Source organism: Balaenoptera borealis (assembly GCF_965194805.1).
Source record: "Balaenoptera borealis genome assembly, chromosome: 3".
In the NCBI taxonomy this organism is placed as follows: domain Eukaryota; kingdom Metazoa; phylum Chordata; class Mammalia; order Artiodactyla; family Balaenopteridae; genus Balaenoptera; species Balaenoptera borealis.
This window is the reverse complement of record NC_138866.1, coordinates 120,929,427-120,946,659: the sequence shown is the minus strand read 5'-3', so window position 1 is coordinate 120,946,659 and position 17,233 is coordinate 120,929,427. Positions and strand designations below refer to the sequence as shown.

General features: G+C 39.1%; 1 protein-coding gene across 1 annotated transcript in view; it reads right to left on the bottom strand.

Moving 5' to 3' along the window:
* Window positions 1–17,233, bottom strand: part of REC114 (REC114 meiotic recombination protein) — a gene marked incomplete at its 5' end in the record, with an annotated part of 113,253 nt that overhangs the window by 16,857 nt on the left and 79,163 nt on the right. The window contains 2 exons of the mRNA XM_082386931.1: window positions 4,557–4,769; window positions 11,404–11,487. Coding sequence (XP_082243057.1) covers window positions 4,557–4,769; window positions 11,404–11,487 — 297 coding nt within the window. The remainder of the gene's footprint in view (window positions 1–4,556; window positions 4,770–11,403; window positions 11,488–17,233) is intronic.

The window sequence follows — 17,233 nt, the reverse complement described above, 5'->3', positions numbered from 1 at the left end:
GGGAGGGACTGGTGGTGGGTAGAGCTGGGTCTTTTCTTCGCTCTGGTGGGCAGGGCCTGCTCAGTAAGACTTTAATCTGCCTGTCTGCTGATGGGTGGAGCTGTGTTCTCTCCCTGTTGGTTGGTTGGCCTGAGACAGCCCAGCACTGGCGCCTACAGGCTGTTTGGTGGGGCTAATGGTGGCCTCTGGGAGGGTTCATGGCAGTGAGTACTTCCCAGAACTGCTGCTGCCAGTGTCTTTGTCCCCACAGTGAGCCACAGCCACCCCCTCCCCCCACCTCTGCAGGAGACTCTACAATAGTAGCAGGTAGGTCTGGCCCAGTCTCTTGTGGGGTCACTGCTTTTTCTCCCAGGGTCCTGATGTGCACAGGACTTTGTGTGCCCTCCAAGAGTGGATTTTCTCTTTCCCTCAGTCCTTTGGAAGTCCTGCAGTCAAATCCCACTGGCCTTCAAAGCCAGATTCTCTGGGGACTCTTCCTCCCGTTGCTGGACCCCCAGGCTGGGAAGCCTGAAGTGGGGCTCAGAACTTTCGCCCCAGTGGGAGAGCTTCTGTTGTATAATTGTTTTCCACTTTGTGGGTTGCCCACCTGGCGGGTATTGGATTTGATTTTATTGCAGTTGCGCCCCTCCTACCGTCTTGTGGCTTCCCCTTTGTCTTTGGATATAGGGTATCATTTTTGGTAGGTTCCAGTGTTTTTCTGTCAATGGTTGTTCAGCTGTTAGTTGTGATTCTGGTTTTCTCGTAAGAAGGGGTGAGAGCACGTCCTTCACCATCTTGAGCTTGAATTGTGGTTTGGATTTGCATTTCCCTGATGGTGAGTGATGCTAGGCATCTTTCCTGTGTCTGTCGGCCATCCATATATCGTTGGAAAATCTGTTCAGGTTCTCTGCTCATTTTGTAATTATTTTTTTAATGTTGATTTGTATGAGTTCTTTGTGTATTTTGAATATTAACCCCTTATCAGATATATCGTTTGCAAATATCGTCCATTCAGTAGGCAGCCTTTGTATTTTGTTAATAGTTTCCCTTGCTGTGCAACAGCTTTTTTACTTTGATGTCCCATTTGTTTAGTTTTGCTTTTGTTTCCCTTGCTTGAGGAGACAGGCCCATAAAAATATTGCTAGGACTGATGTCAAAGAGTGCACTGCCTATGTTTTCTTCTAGGAGTTTTATGGTTTCAGGTCTTACATATAAGTCTTTAATGCATGTTGATTTTATTTTTGTATATGGTATGAAAAAGTAGTCCAGTTTTCCCAACATCATTTATTGAAGAGAAATTAAAAACAGAACTAGCATATGATACAGCAATTCCACTCTGGGTATTTTTCCAAAGAAAACAAAAACAATAATTCAAAAAGATACATCCACCCCTATGTTCACTGCAGCATTATTCACAGTAGCCAGGATATGGAAGCAAACTAACCCTAAGTGTCTATTGATAGATGAATGGACAAAGAGGATGTGGTACAAACACACATACATACAAACGAATATTAGCCATAAAATAGAATGAAATCTTGTCATCTGTGACAACATGGATGGACTCAGAGGATATTATGCTGAAAGAAGTAAGTCAGAGAAAGACAAATACTGTATGATTTCACTTACATGTGGAATCTAAAAAACAAATGAACAAACAAAACAGATTCACAGATACAGGGAACAAACAGATGGTTACCAGAGGAGATGGGGAAGGAGAACGAGTGAAATAGGTGAGGGAGATTAACGGGTACAAAAATAAATAAGTAAATAGAATCCATTAGTCTGTTTTGCACTTTGAAAAATTTGTTGTGATCCTTTTTTTTTTTTTTAAACTTTGGGTTTATTTATTTATTTACTTATTTATGGCTGTGTTGGGTCTTCGTTTCTGTGCGAGGGCTTTCTTTAGTTGCGGCAAGTGGGGGCCACTCTTCATCGCGGTGCATGGGCCTCTCATTATCGCGGCCTCTCGTTGCGGAGCACAGACTCCAGACGCGCAGGCTCAGTAATTGTGGCTCACGGGCCTAGTTGCTCCGCGGCATGTGGGATCTTCCCAGACCAGGGCTCGAACCCGTGTTCCCTGCACCAGCAGGCAGACTCTCAACCACTGCGCCAGCAGGGAAGCCCCTGTTGTGATCTTTATACTTTTTTTTTATAATTTTTAATTTTTTTTATATTTCTTTTTGGCTGCGTTGGGTCTTTGTTGCTGCGTGCAGGCTTTCTCTGGTTGCAGTGAGCAGGGGCTACTCTTCGTTGCAGCGCGTGGGCTTCTCAGTGTGGTGGCTTCTCTTGATGTGGAGCACAGGCTCTAGGCACGTGGGCTTCAGTAGTTGCAGCATGCAGGCTCAGTAGTTGTGGCACATGGGCCCTAGGGCATGCGGGCTTCAGTAGTTGTGGCACGTGGGGTCAGTAGTTGCGGTGCGTGGGCTCCAGGGCGCGCAGGCTCAGTAGTTGTGGTGCACGGGCTTAGCTGCTCCGTGGCATGTGGCATCTTCCTGGACCAGGGATCAAACCCACGTCCCCTGCATCGGCAGGTGTATTCTTAACCACTGTGCCACCAGGGAAGTCCCTATTTTGCACTTTGGGTCTTTCATCCATGCATGATGTTGTAGCATCATGTATTTGTCACTTGAAAAATAGTGGTTCGCTGGACTACACAGATCCCCCAAATGTTGAAACATTTTGTCACTTAATTATTTTAAAAATCACGTTCATTAGTAGTACCATCAGGAAGGTCTTCTGGGTTAGGAAGCTGTGAAGCTCAAGTGGCAGATACAAGTTTTCCAGGATTCTAATTTTCACTCGAAAAGCTTATTTCATCATTATCAATAAATGCTGTCAGTTGTTTTCTTGAAATGACAGGCTCACTTCATTCGAGAAAATGTCCACCAAACACCCAAATCTGAATAACCAGAGTTTGTCTGTTGCTCAAGTAATATGGTGTTCCATGAAGAAAGAGGTGGTTCAGCACCCAGTGCAGTCATACAGGTGCTTTCCCAGGAGAAAGCCATCGTGCTTCAGAATACAGATGGTTTTGTTAGCTGGTTCTTTTCTTCAGTGACCAGTGAAAAACCTGACTGCGTACAGTTGGATGCCACTGCATTGATCTGTGCTAAGGTGACAGCAGGTTTGCTCACAATGCTTTTGTCCCATTAACACAAATATCAATACAGCAAAAGGGCAAATAACATCTTAATATTATTACAGAAATAATGTGGACTTTGTGGACCCCTGAAAAGGTCTCAGGGAAGGGTCCGTGGATCATGCTTTGAGAACCACTGTTCTGTAGTGATACCCATAATACACCTGGGACTCCCAGCTAATCTAATTTCTAGTATTACAGGTAGCTACAGTGAGACTCAACCTTGAATTTAAAAAAAAAAAAAAATCACTCAGTGTCTTCTTTGGAAAAAATGTCTATTCAGGTCCTCTGCCCATTTTTTAATCAGATTGTTTGGTTTTTTTGATACTGAGTTGTATGAGTTCTTGTAATTTTGCATATTAACCCTTTATTGGATGTATCATTTGCAAATACCTTCTCTCATTCAATAGGTTGCCCTTTTGTTCTGGTGAGGATTTCCTTCACTGTGCAAAGCTTTTTTTTAGTTGGTTGCAGTCCCATTTATTTATTTTTGCTTTTGTTGCCCTTGCCTGAGGTGCGTGGAAAGATGCTCAACATCACTCATCATCAGGGAAATGCAAATCAAACCACAAGACATTACCTCACAACTGTCAGAATGGCTGTCATCAAAAAGACAAGAAATAATAAGTGTCAGTGAGGATGTGGAGAAAAAGGAACTCATGCACAGCTGGTGGGAATGTAAATTGGTAGCTACTATGGAAAACAGTATGGTAGTTCCTCAAAAAATTAAAAATGGAACTACCATATGATCTAGTAATTCCACTCTGGGTATTTATCCGAAGAAAACAAAAACACTAATAAAAGATATATGCACCCCTGTGTTCAGTGCAGCATTATTTACAGTAGCCAAGATACAGAAGCAACCTATGTGTACATCAATAAATGACTGGGTAAGATGAGGTCTGTGTGTGTATATGTATACACACACACATACACACAACGGAATATATACACAAATGAGGTATATATACACACACACTAAAATATGTGGAATCTAAAAAACAAACGAACAAATATGAAACAAACAGACTCATAAATACAGAGAACAAGTGTGGTTGCAGAATGGGGGGCGATGGGCAAACTAGATGAAAGGGATTAAGAGGCACAAACTTCCAGTTATAAAATAAATGAGTCACAGGGATCTAATGTCAGCATAGGGAATATAGTCAATAATACTGTAATAATTTTGCATGGTGACAGATGGTAACTAGACTTACTGTGATCATTTTGTAATGTATAAAACTATCAAATCACTATACTGTACACCTGAAACTAATAGTATAAGTTAATTATACATCAATAAAAATAAGTCACTCAACATTAGATATCCTTAACCTACAAACCTGGTGGACTCAGCAAATTCCACTGTGATTTTGGCCCCCATAGAGCATTAACTTGTCAGGTTTCTCGTACAGCCACACGCTCACCTACTTACATCATGCTGTGGTGGGATGCTCTGCACACGGCCCTTCCCTTGGCTTTCACCTGTCCACAGCGGGCTAGGACTCAGCCTGAGCTCCCGGCTGATTCCGTCAGGCACCTGGACAGTGAGGTACTGGGCCAGGTTCTGCACGCAGCTGCAGCAGTGTTCCAGCGCCTGCTCCTTTGAGCCTCCACTAAACTGCACCCGGAACATACGACTCTTGTTCTGTGTGACAAATCAAAAGATATCCTCAGTGACCCTCGTGTCCTATCACTTCACTTTTATTTACTGTGAGGTCTTCCCTTTGTTTGAAGGGGAAGAGGTATGAATAAGGGAGTAGTTACCCTAGATTGTTGATGTGGGTATAGAAAAGCCAAAAATTAGTTTTCTTCTCCCTTTTGGGAGCTGTTCCTCATACTAAATGCATTTCCCTCAAGGAACTGGCAGACATCAGCAAAAATGGAAAATCCCATATCATAAAGACCAGGAAGGTCACTATACTGACTGCAGTAAAAGATCAATGTTTTGTCTTACTTTGGAACAAAGGTTTCATACCGTCTAATTCCTCAGGTGGAAAATCAGTGAAGCTAATAGTCCTGGCTCAACAAAATTTTCCAAACCTGGGTATATAAAAGAGCTAACCAGGTAGATACCACATTAAACAAGCCAGTGAATTTGAAAAACAAAACGGGATCAGGGGACAGGCAAATGCTGAGAGCTAATGTAACTCATATTAATAATCCGTAGTGCCCTTTATCCTTAAAGAGGCCAGACTTAACATACAAATCACACAGACAAATCAATCACATGTTGCCTTTAATTTGCTGTATGAGTTACATCCCCTGGCAAATCCGCAAATATGGGAGAGATGCAATTAAAATTTTTAAAAGTGGCAACTACATCAAATTTATTTAATTGTAAGTTTAAAAATAGAACTAAATTGTAACAATAACAACAATAAACCCATTATTTTAATAGAAGTAGTTTCCTTTTTCTAGTCTGATATCCTGCCTAGTTTTAGAGGACTCAGCTTACACAAAAGCCACCCCAAATGGGTGGTATGTATTGTGTACCTTTGTTCAATTTCTTCTGTGAAGAAATTCAGATGCTAACATAGTAACAGCATTTTTCATTTATTAAACACACAAATCACACTGCTAACTGGAAAATGTTTCTAACCACAGTTAACAAAATCCTGAAAGTTCCTATAAGCGAAAATCCTTGATTTTCCTGTTCACAGTTTACCCTATTTAAATTTTTAGATAAAGCCATCAAGCAAAGCCACATCTTTAGGATACAGAAAACTTGGCGTGGCTAAGTAGTGGTAAGGTATCCTGTCTAGAAGAATAGACACCACTGCCCCTTTACTGCCTCTGTTGGGTTCTCTTCATTTTTTAATACATTTAATTTTTTTTCCCCTGAGTATAAAAGTAACCCATTATCACTGCCCCCTCCAACAATGAAAAAATATGAATATTTTTCTTATGTGTATTAGTCATTTGTATTTTTTCTTTTGTGTATTGCCTATTCATTTCCTCAGCCATTTTTCTCTTGGATGAATAATCCCCAAATTATCAAGAGTCTCTGAAAGCTAACTTTCCTTAAGGAAGGGGAAAGAACTGATAAGAGAACTCTACATTCAGTTTTTGGTAATTCTATGAATCTTCTGTGAAACTGAGCTTTCTTGTTTACAATTAATTAGCTGTTTCCAGCTCACCCTAGTTTAGACTGTACCTGGGGACATCTATATGAAATACCTTTGTATTAGCTATTTCCATAACGATTCTGTAATTATCTAACCTTTTGAGAAGTAATCACATAAAAAATTGTGCCTCATAGCTAGATGAAAGCTATATGTAGAAACACGATTATTAAGTATATAAGTAGGGCAGAAATCTCAGACCACTTGTCTAGAGGTATCTATATACATATATATGTGAGTGTACATAAGAATGAGTTTGGACAGTTAGGGTTTCTTTGAAATGTAGTTCCAAGAAATGACAGGGAAGGTTTTATGTCTGATAGCTTAACTGATGTTTTGCTCCATGTTTGCTTCTGTAAAATTCTCGGACAGAATTTGAGCTTATCATCAGAAACCAGAAATACCACTTCAATACATGTGGACCCAAGATAAAGCCAAGGTACATCAGGAAAAATCTGAAAATGAGTTATATCTTCATCCCACATCCTTAGTGTCATGGGGTACCACAATAGAAAACCTGCCACATGGTTAACAAAAAGGACTCCTAGGTTGGAAATCTTGATGAGATTTATTTTTATACCATAATTAAAAGTCAGAAAGAGCTCCTTGTTGTGAAATGAAAGTTTTTCAAGTATATACTAACAGCCATGAACTGTCCCAACTAAACAGTCTCCAGTGTCTATCATCTAAGGAGATTAGCTCAAAATTATACACACACACACACACACATACACACACATATATATTGGCCACGCCACACGACTTGTGGGATCTCAGTTCCCCTACCAGGGATTAAACCCGGGCCCTTGGCAGTGAAAGCATGGAAGTCCCAACCCCTGGACCACCAGGGAATTCCCCAAATTACTATATTTTAAGTTGTTCCCACCCTGCTTCAAAACACTTAATTTCAAGTTCTTACAACTAATAGAAAACTCCTTGAGGAAACAAGTTAAGGGTAAGTGCTTGTCTCTGTACATTTATCTTCACGTACACACAAGAAATCTGGGAAGCACTGGGCCAATTAAATGCTGACTCACAAGTGTGAATGGCATCTCCATGCAGAGATCTTAAGCTGCAGGCTCTATAGCTAATGTTACAGGGTATAGCACACAGGAAGACGCAGGGCCCAGTTAGCACCATGTAGGAAGACAGCCAAGGAGACATGAAAATCCTCACAAACATAGGCATGTTTTCCTGCTGGTTTTAGATTCATCACCCAGATCTATAAGAAATTTCCCATCACCACTAAGAGCCCAACCCGAGCAGTTTTCCCCACCACTAGAAGTGAATTCCTCTTTGTAGAAACTGGGATTGGGGGTATATGGAAAAAGGACTTCACCAGAGAAGGGACAAACATTTTCTTTGATCCTTTGCTTTGAAACAGAGGTGATACTCAAGGCTGAAGCTAGACAAAACCATGAAAAAATTCTTCAGTGAGTTACTGGAGGTGAGGACAGTGGTTTAGGGTTACTCCTTTGAACCAAAGTCTCTTCAGATATGTTAGCCAATCAGCCAAGACCATTTTGATTACAATTACTGAAAAAAAGGAAGCCCACCTTACAAGTAGGCAGATCTTATACAATCTACTTATTTGGGCCAGAGAGAAAAGAAGTATAATCTTTATTGCCCCCTGAATTTAAGTTTTAAATTTCTCTCAAAGGAATGAAAGTTTTATTTCAAAATACTTCTATTTGTCAATTTAAACAAGAATGTTTGTTATGTAATACTTGGTTAACTAAAAGTTATCCAAGGCAAAAAGCACTAAAGTTGTGCACCCTTGGCCAGGTAAGGCAAAAAGAAGAATCTGTTGGCTCAGTATTAATGTATCAATAGATCAAAGGATTAAAAAAAATGAAACAAATCATGATCTTGATAGCTGTTAAAATTTAATTTGTAATCCTGATAAAAGTATTAGTAAATAAACTATATCTGAAAGACTATCTCCCTAACATGGTAAAGAATATCCAATCAACAGCCAGAAATATTCTTAATGTCTAAACACTGGTTCCCATTCAAGTCAGTAAGATGTCAAGGATGGCTGTATAATTGTCTAATTACAGTGTTGTGGAAGGTCTAGGTAATTCAGTAAGGTGAGAAAAATAGTAAGTACAAACTATGGGAAGTAAATTACCACTGTTTGCAGATTATAAAATTACTTTCCTAGAAATTAAAAATTAAATTATCAGAGCTAATAAAAGTTTAGTAAGGAAGCTAAATTTAAAATAATTCAGAAAAAAAAATCTAGTAAGAGCAGCTAGAAATATGTTTGGGATAAAGAATACCATTCACAATAACAAAAGGATCCTAAACTTAAATATTTAAAAATCTGTATATGAAGTATATGATATATACACAAATATCACATATAAAATTATACAACTACACAAAATACATGTTTTTTCTATATAACATCTATACATGCATTTTATATGTAATCTCTATACATAGAGTGTCTAAAGATTTTGAAGAGGAAAATTAGGCAAAAGCAGTAGACAGGTGATTCACAGAAGAAATACAGATGGCTAAGAAACACACAAAAAATATTCATTCCCATTAGTTACCAACGAAATGCAAATTAAACGGAGATGCCCATTTCTGCTTATCAAATTGGAAACTAGTTTTTAAATTTAAATTATATCATCCTGTTGGAGAGGATGTGGATAAATGAGCATTTTTACATATCGTTAGTGCTGTAGAAACAGGGACAACCTATATGGAAGACACATTTACAAAATAAACATTCATACTTCTAGTACTTCTACCTCAAGAACCCTGTAAATAAATCCTTATGAAAATCAAAACATTTTTACAGTAGTGAAAAATCAGGAATTACTTAACTGATTCATGGTGCATCCAAACAGTGAAAATACTACGTAGTCATGGAAAATCATGTTTTCAAAGACTTAAGAAATGACTTGGTATAATGTTCCAGATGTAATGTTACATGAGGAAAGCAGGATGCAAAGCACTCTGTGTACCACAATCCCAAATTTAGAAATTATCTATGTGGCAGACACTGTTCATTTGCCATGAGCCAATCCACACCAGAGGCTGGAAAAGCCAAACACTCATTTGCTAATCTTGGCAGATTGGGATGGCCACATTACACTCTTCTGGTCCATGAGACAGAAGCAAACATCTGTCAGGGGTTGTGGGAGGTGGAGAGCCTTACAGGAAAGCTTATGCTTTCCTTATAAAAGGAACAGATGAAGCTGGTCTCCTATGAATGGAAATATAACAGAGCTGTAGTAGCCATTTGAAAATGTGAGGGAGAGGCCAAGGGAATTGCAACGGTGTTGACCTCAGCAGGGTGGAGTTGCTGAGCCAATTGCTAGCTACTGCCTGCTTCTGGATTTCATATATAGTCAAAAAAATAACCCCCTATTTTGGGGGGCCATTATACGTGGATTTTCTATCACATGCATCTGAACACTTTCCTAATGGATACAATATATATGCCCAGTAAAAATGTCAAAATGTTAATTATTTTTGAGTAATCAAATTATTATTTTTCTCTTTAAAGTTAATTTAAAAATTTAACATAATCAGGAAAAAATTAAAACTCAAATATCAGACATATGGCATGGTGTAACTTTTTAAAAGACACCTACATTCATTCAGCATGACACAGTCCTGGGCTGGAAGTCAGAAGACCAATGGGTGGCCCAGTTTTCTGATAGCTAGTTGGCTATTGGCTTATGTTGAATTCAGTTTCCTCATATGTAAAATGAAAACAGGGGCTCCTGAATGTTTTGAGTATGTGCTCCAGACCCCTTCAGCAGTCTGGTGAAGCCAGAGGACCCCTTCTCAGAACAATGTTTTTAATCACATAAAATATATAAGAGTACAAAAGAAACCAAGTATACTGAAATAATTAATTACAATATTAAAACACTAATTTGTAAACTAATAATATACATGCTTCCTTATTAATGTACTCAATAAAAAGATCTAGCAGCAGGACTAACAACCACCATAATACTGGGGTAGTGATGAGCATAAATGACATTTAAGATATCTTAAACAACTGAAACGTGATATGAAGATATGTGATTTCTACTGGTGCAAATGTGGTCTGATGTCAACATTCGTAATTGAAGGAAATGATAAATTTCAGTTAAAGGTCAGTGAAGGGACTTCCCTGGTGGCGCAGTGGCTGGGAATCCGCCTGCCAATGCAGGGGACACAGGTTTGAGCCCTGGTCTGGGAAGATCCCACATGCTGCGGAGCAACTAAGCCCATGCACCACAACTACGGAGCCCGCACGCCGTATCTACTGAAGCTGCGGGCCTAGAGCCCGTGCTCTGCAACAAGAGAAGCCACCACGATGAGAAGTCCGCGCGCTGCAACCAAGAGTAGCCCCCACTCTCCACAACTAGAGAAAGCCCGCGTGCAGCAGCGAAGACCCAATGCAGCCAAAAATAAATAAATTAATAATAATTTTTAAAAAGTCAGTGAAAATCCATGCAGTTCATGGACCTTCTGAATTCTCTGAGGATCCTTTGGAGGGACTGATAAAGGCCCTCCTATTAGATGCTCTTGAAGACCTCTTTCAACTCTCAGTCTATGAGCCCATTAAAAATTATGATATTTTACCTAAATTTCAATATTATCTAGTCAGTGAATGTTAACAGATTGGTTTTTATAGTTATTTCTGAAAGAAAATAATCCAGGTGATTAGTCTTCATGTTGCTTTGATGAGGATCATTCTTTACATTTAATACAGCTAGGAAGCAAATAAAAGGGAATTTTATTATTTAGTATTAAAGAGAAAAAATGAAAAGACATATTCAGTGAAGTATTTGAAAATGCACACCTTTTAAACATCTAAATAGCAAGACAAACAATGATGTAAAAATCCACCTCCTCCCATTTTGTGCTGGGGGATGGAAAATGGTTGCACAGCTCTGTCAGACAGGTACTGACAGATCAATCAAAGCCCTGGCTCTTCGGCAACATCCTCTTACTAACAATGCTTCTGCCTCTTAACACTCCTTGTTTCATGTTTTGCTCATAATGCAAAACTTTCTTAAACGTGTTCTTCCCAGTACCATTTCACCTGCAAAGAGAAGCTCCTGCACCCACTCCCATACACACTTAGCAGATGAGAAGGGTATGATCAGTTGCTTAAAAACAGTTGGCCAAAAAGCATCTTGCCTTTATCGTTGTTCCAAACAACAGACAATCCATGCGTCTTACAATCTTCAACCAGTTCTTGCTACCAATGAGTGAAAACCCTTCCTGAAACAAAATAATTAAACAAAATTAGCAACAGAAGCAAAAAGGGACATGAAGAATAGCTGTGGTGCAGCTGCTTCCTATTAGAAAGTTGTCTATTTATTTATTCTGTAACTTAAGCACAATAGAAATGACTCAATATTACCAATTGCCAAGGATGACCCTTCCAGTGAGTCCCAGTGTCCTTAGTGTTCTTCCTGCATCACGATCATTAATAGTCTCAGCTTTTATTCCTTTTCTTAACCTTTTCATATTGAAAATCAATAAACTATTAAAGATAGTAAATGCCCATAGTCATATTTGCTATAAGATACATTTCTATGCCTCTAGGATTTGCCAAAATGTGAGTTTATAATCTCTGGAAGCCAAGAGTTTCCATTATACTCATTAAGTTATCTGCCATATTCCCAACTATATAGTTAGATTTCTCTTCATGAGAATCTTATTTTCAGATTCCTATGAATGGAAAATTGAAGCAATTTGGTTTTGGATGCTGAATGCTTAGTTCTTCATTTCAATCTGAAAAAACAAAAAAGGCAAAGAGGGCAGTAGAGGGCACACAAGTCTCAAAAGAGGGACAACTGCTGGATCCTAAAGGTGTAAAGATAAACTTTTTCTGTAGTTTACTAATAAAGTAAATGGAGTGGACTGTCTAATGATTATGGCTACTTATAAGCTCAGTTACGTTGTCAGTAGATTTCCTCAGTTACGCAGCCCATTAAGTTAGAATGTGTTTACGATTTAGTAGAACTCATCCAGGGAACTGATAAACGGACAGTATGCAAAACCATGCAACTGCATCTGCCTTGTACTGTTAGTCCACCACAGCCAGGGGAGGCTGCTGGAGGGATGTGAGAAGTCTACAGCTCTTTAAAAAAGAAAAAGTTTTTTGAACTCTCACAAAATCTCTCTTCCTAGATCTGAATATGACAAAAGCTACAACTTCCAAAGAAATTTGTAGTCCAGGAACACTGGGTTAATTCTTTCACACTTTTCAGTAACAAAAGGAAAAAAAAAATGAGTCCATTCTAAAATGTTGATTCTAAGAGTTTTATCATCAATAGGACGTTTAATGAAAAAATAAATTAGGCAAACCATTTGTGATTTCTTCTTAAAACTCTCAGCATTAGCAAAAAGAAACATGTTCCTTATTACATCCCCAACATGTAGATACTGTGGTTTAAAATGGCAGTATGTGGGGAAACTAGTGCACATACACACATTGCTAGTAGGAGTGGAAACTGGTACAACTCTTATGGAGGGCAATATGGTGATATCAAAATTATGAATGCTTTTACTCTTTAACCCAGCAACCTCAATACGGGAGATTCACTTCACAGATCAACCTGCACACATATGAAGTGATGCATGGACAAGGTTAAGCATTTCTGTATTTTTAATGGTAAAAGATTGGAAACAAGTATACATCAACAGTGGACTGGTTAAATAAAGTATGATACTCTATGCAATGGAATACTATACAACTGTAAAATAAAATAACAGCTCTGTAACAGTGATGTCCAGTAGAAATTACGGTTTGAGCCACATATGTAATTTTAATAGTAGCCACATTTTAAAAGCAAAAAGAAATGGGTAAAATTTTACTACTTAATATATCAAAAACATTATTATTTCAACATGCAAACATTGTAAAACATTATTAAGATAGTTTTTTTTGTACTAAGTCTTTGAAATCCAGTGCACGATTCACACTTATACCACATTTCAATTTAGATGCTGTATTTTAAATGGTTAAAGTGAAATGCAATCCTACCAAAACAACAGAGTTGAGTTTAATGGGAAAATATTTTACAGTGCTTCCATTTATAAACCTAAATGTAAATTAAATAAAATTTAAAATTCTGTTTTTGGCTCCCAGACTTCAGACTATACTACAAAGCTACAGTAATCAAGACAGTATGGTACTGGCACAAAAACAGAAATATAGATCAATGGAACAGGATAGAAAGCCCAGAGATAAACCCATGCACCTATGGTCACCTTATTTTTGATAAAGGAGGCAAGAATATACAATGGAGAAAAGACAGCCTCTTCAATAAGTGGTGCTGGGAAAACTGGACAGCTGCATGTAAAAGAATGAAATTAGAACACTCCCTAACACCATACACAAAAATAAACTCAAAATGGATTAAAGACCTAAATGTAAGGCCAGACACTATCAAACTCTTAGAGGAAAACACAGGAAGAACACTCTTTGACATAAATCACAGCAAGATCCTTTTTGACCCACCTCCTAGAGAAATGGAAATAAAAACAAAAATAAACAAATGGGACCAAACAAAACTTAAAAGCTTTTGCACAGCAAAGGAAACCATAAACAAGACGAAAAGACAACCCTCAGAATGGAAGAAAATATTTTCAAATGAAGCAACTGACAAAGGATTAATCTCCAAAATTTACAACCAGCTCATGCAGCTCAATATCAAAACAACAAACAACCCAATCCAAAAATGGGCAGAAGACCTAAATAGACATTTCTCCAAAGAAGATATACAGATTGCCAACAAACACATGAAAGGATGCTCAACATCACTAACCATTAGAGAAATGCAAATCAAAACTACAATGAGGTATCACCTCACACCAGTCAGAATGCCCATCATCAAAAAATCTAGAAACAATAAATGCTGGAGAGGGTGTGGAGAAAAGGGAACCCTCTTGCACTGTTGGTGGGAATGTAAATTGATACAGCCACTATGGAGAACAGTATGGAGGTTCCTTAAAAAACTAAAAATAGAACTACCATATGACCCAGCAATCCCACTACTGGGCATATACCCTGAGAAAACCATAATTCAAAAAGAGTCATGTACCACAATGTTCACTGCAGCTCTATTTACAGTAGCCAGGACATGGAAGCAACCTAAGTGTCCACCGACAGATGAATGGATAAAGAAGCTGTGGCACATATATACAGTGGAATATTACTCAGCCATAAAAAGAAACAAAACTGAGTTATTTGTAGTGAGGTGGATGGACCTAGAGTCTGTCATACAGAGTGAAGTAAGTCAGAAAGAGAAAAACAAATACTGTATGCTAACACATATACATGGAATCTAAAAAAAAAAAAACCTAGGGGCAGGACAGGAATAAAGACGCAGATGTTGAGAATGGACTTGAGGACACGGGGAGGGGGAAGGGTAAGCTGGGACGAAGTGAGAGAGTGGCATGGACATATATACACTACCAAATGTAAAATAGATAGCTAGTGGGAAGCAGCCACATAGCACAGGGAGATCAGCTCCGTGCTCTGTGACCACCTAGAGGGGTGGGATAGGGAGGGTGGGAGGGAGATGCAAGAGGGAGGGGATATGGGGAAATATGTATATTTATAGCTGATTCACTTTGTTATAAAGCAGAAACTAACACACCATTGTAAAGCAATTATACTCCAATAAAGATGTTTACAAAAATTTTTTTTAATTCTGTTTTTCAGTTGCACCAACCATATTTCAAGTGCTCAGTAGCCACATATGGCCTGTAGCTCCCTTCCTGGACAGTGCAGGTCTATATGTATTGATCTGTAAGATATACTGTTCAGCAGAAAAGCAAGCTGCAGAACAATGTCCATGATGTGGTACCTTTGTATAAGAAAGGGAGAGAACATACAATGTATATTCTTATTATTTGCTTGCATTTCCATCTTAAAAACTGGAAGGATTAGTACACAAGAGATTAATAAAAACAGTTATCTGTAGGGAGTGGGACTGAACAGTGCAGATGGGGCAGGGGTTGAAGTAAAATTTTTTACTATATATCTTTTTATATTGTTTTGATTTTTGAACCACATTAAACCCCATATGCATGCATATGGGAATATTTAGGCAAACAAGGATTCCCATTCCAATATGGCATAAACTCAAGGAAGAGGTGAAAGCAGGACCTAAATAAATGATAAGTCTATGGGAACTCTGTACTATCTTTACAACTTTTCTGTAAATCCAAAGCTATTCTAGAATAAAAAGTTCATTAGAAAAGCAAAGAAATGAGCAGTTCTTGGCCCTGGCCTGGCCTCACCTCTTCCTATCTCTAGTCCACTTTGTGTCTTATGAGACATCTCCACTTGGCTAGCTCACAGATCCCTCCATGTAAACTTGCCCAGATTGGGACAGTTCTTCTCCACACACATTGCCATTCCCACACACTGCCACCCCCGTGAATGGCATCATTCACCAGTCACCCCAAGTGATCAACCTGGTATCCTGGTGGACTCCTTTCCTCACTTCTCCCTCAATACCAATCAATCCCCAGGTCTTAGAGATCCAATCCCCAGCTTCTTCCATCTCACCATCCTCTCCACTTACACTCTCACTGCTGCATCTGGCTGCTCCTCACACCTTGATTTCGTTGTATAGCTTGTTCCTAAAATGGCCTTCCTTTTTCACTGATCTTTGAAAACCCTGCTTTATCTCAACCGTTCCCCACAAGGCAAAGCTGGCTGACCTCTCAGAATTCTATGCCCTCTCAGGATCTTATTGTACTTATCATGCTGTATTGTAACTAGTTACATTTCTGTGTCCCTGATAAGAATAAGAATCCCTAGGCAGGGCAAGGCAGGTCCTAGAATGTGTCTTATTACCCCCTGAATCCTCAGCAACTATCACAATATTCAGCAAAGGCTGCTAGGTCAGCTCCAGCAGCCCCTCAGCTCAGGACTCTGCAGTGGCTGTGCCGGGAATGGGTACGGCCTTCCTCCCCGGCAGCGCCTCTGAGGTGAGCCACTTGATGGCTCCTCCTCTTCAATCTGTCCAAACCATCTTTCTTTAGAACTTCATACATCTCTTCCCTCTGCTTTTCCCCTCTGACTTTTTACCTAATTAACCTCTAACCACTGTTCATTTCACGCTAATCTCAGCTGGGACACACTATTACACTTTCCCATAGCCCTGTACTTTTTTCTTTCATAGCATTTATCACAGTTTGTGTGTGTGTCTGTAGTGATTATTTACATAATGTTTATTTTTTCACTAGACTATAACCCCATATAACAGGCAGGGGCTATGTTTGTTTTGCTTACCATTATACATACAACACCTATTATAGTCTTTGACACTTGAACATGTTTCAGTAAGTTTTGAGTGAATGAAAGAATGAAACTTTATGAAAATTAACAAAATACTTCATGCCAATATCATTTCTTGGGAACAATGAGGTCCACAAATTTATTACCTGTCCAACGATGCAGAACACCTTACTTTTTTTTTTTTTTTGGCTGCACCATGTGGCTTGCGGGATCTTAGCTCCCTGACCAGGGATCAAACCCACGCCCTCAGCAGTGAAAGCGCAGAGTCCTAACCACTGGACCACCAGGGAATTCCCTACTTATACTCATCTTATTCAAGATTCAGAAAGAACTTTTTCGTCCTAATACTTGGGGATTTAGTAAAGATTTCTGTGTACCTAACCACTTGTCATTCATATATTCCTACATTTTAATAATTGAGCTCTTTATCTTTGAAAATCCACCTCTTAGAATCTCCTTTAAGGCTTGTCCTTCTGGTGAATTCAGTTTAGCTCAACTGATGGCTCTTCTGTGCTGCCTTTTCTAACATTCTCAGACAGTTAAGTGACCTGCTCTGTGCTCCCACAGCACACTGTACCTGCTGCTATTGAAACACTCACCATCACTAAGCTCCTACTATGGCCGGCCACTGCGCTAGGGGTTAAAAAAGACACGGAATCTGCCCAAGGGGAAGGGAGGATGAATCACACTCACCCAAGGAGATTC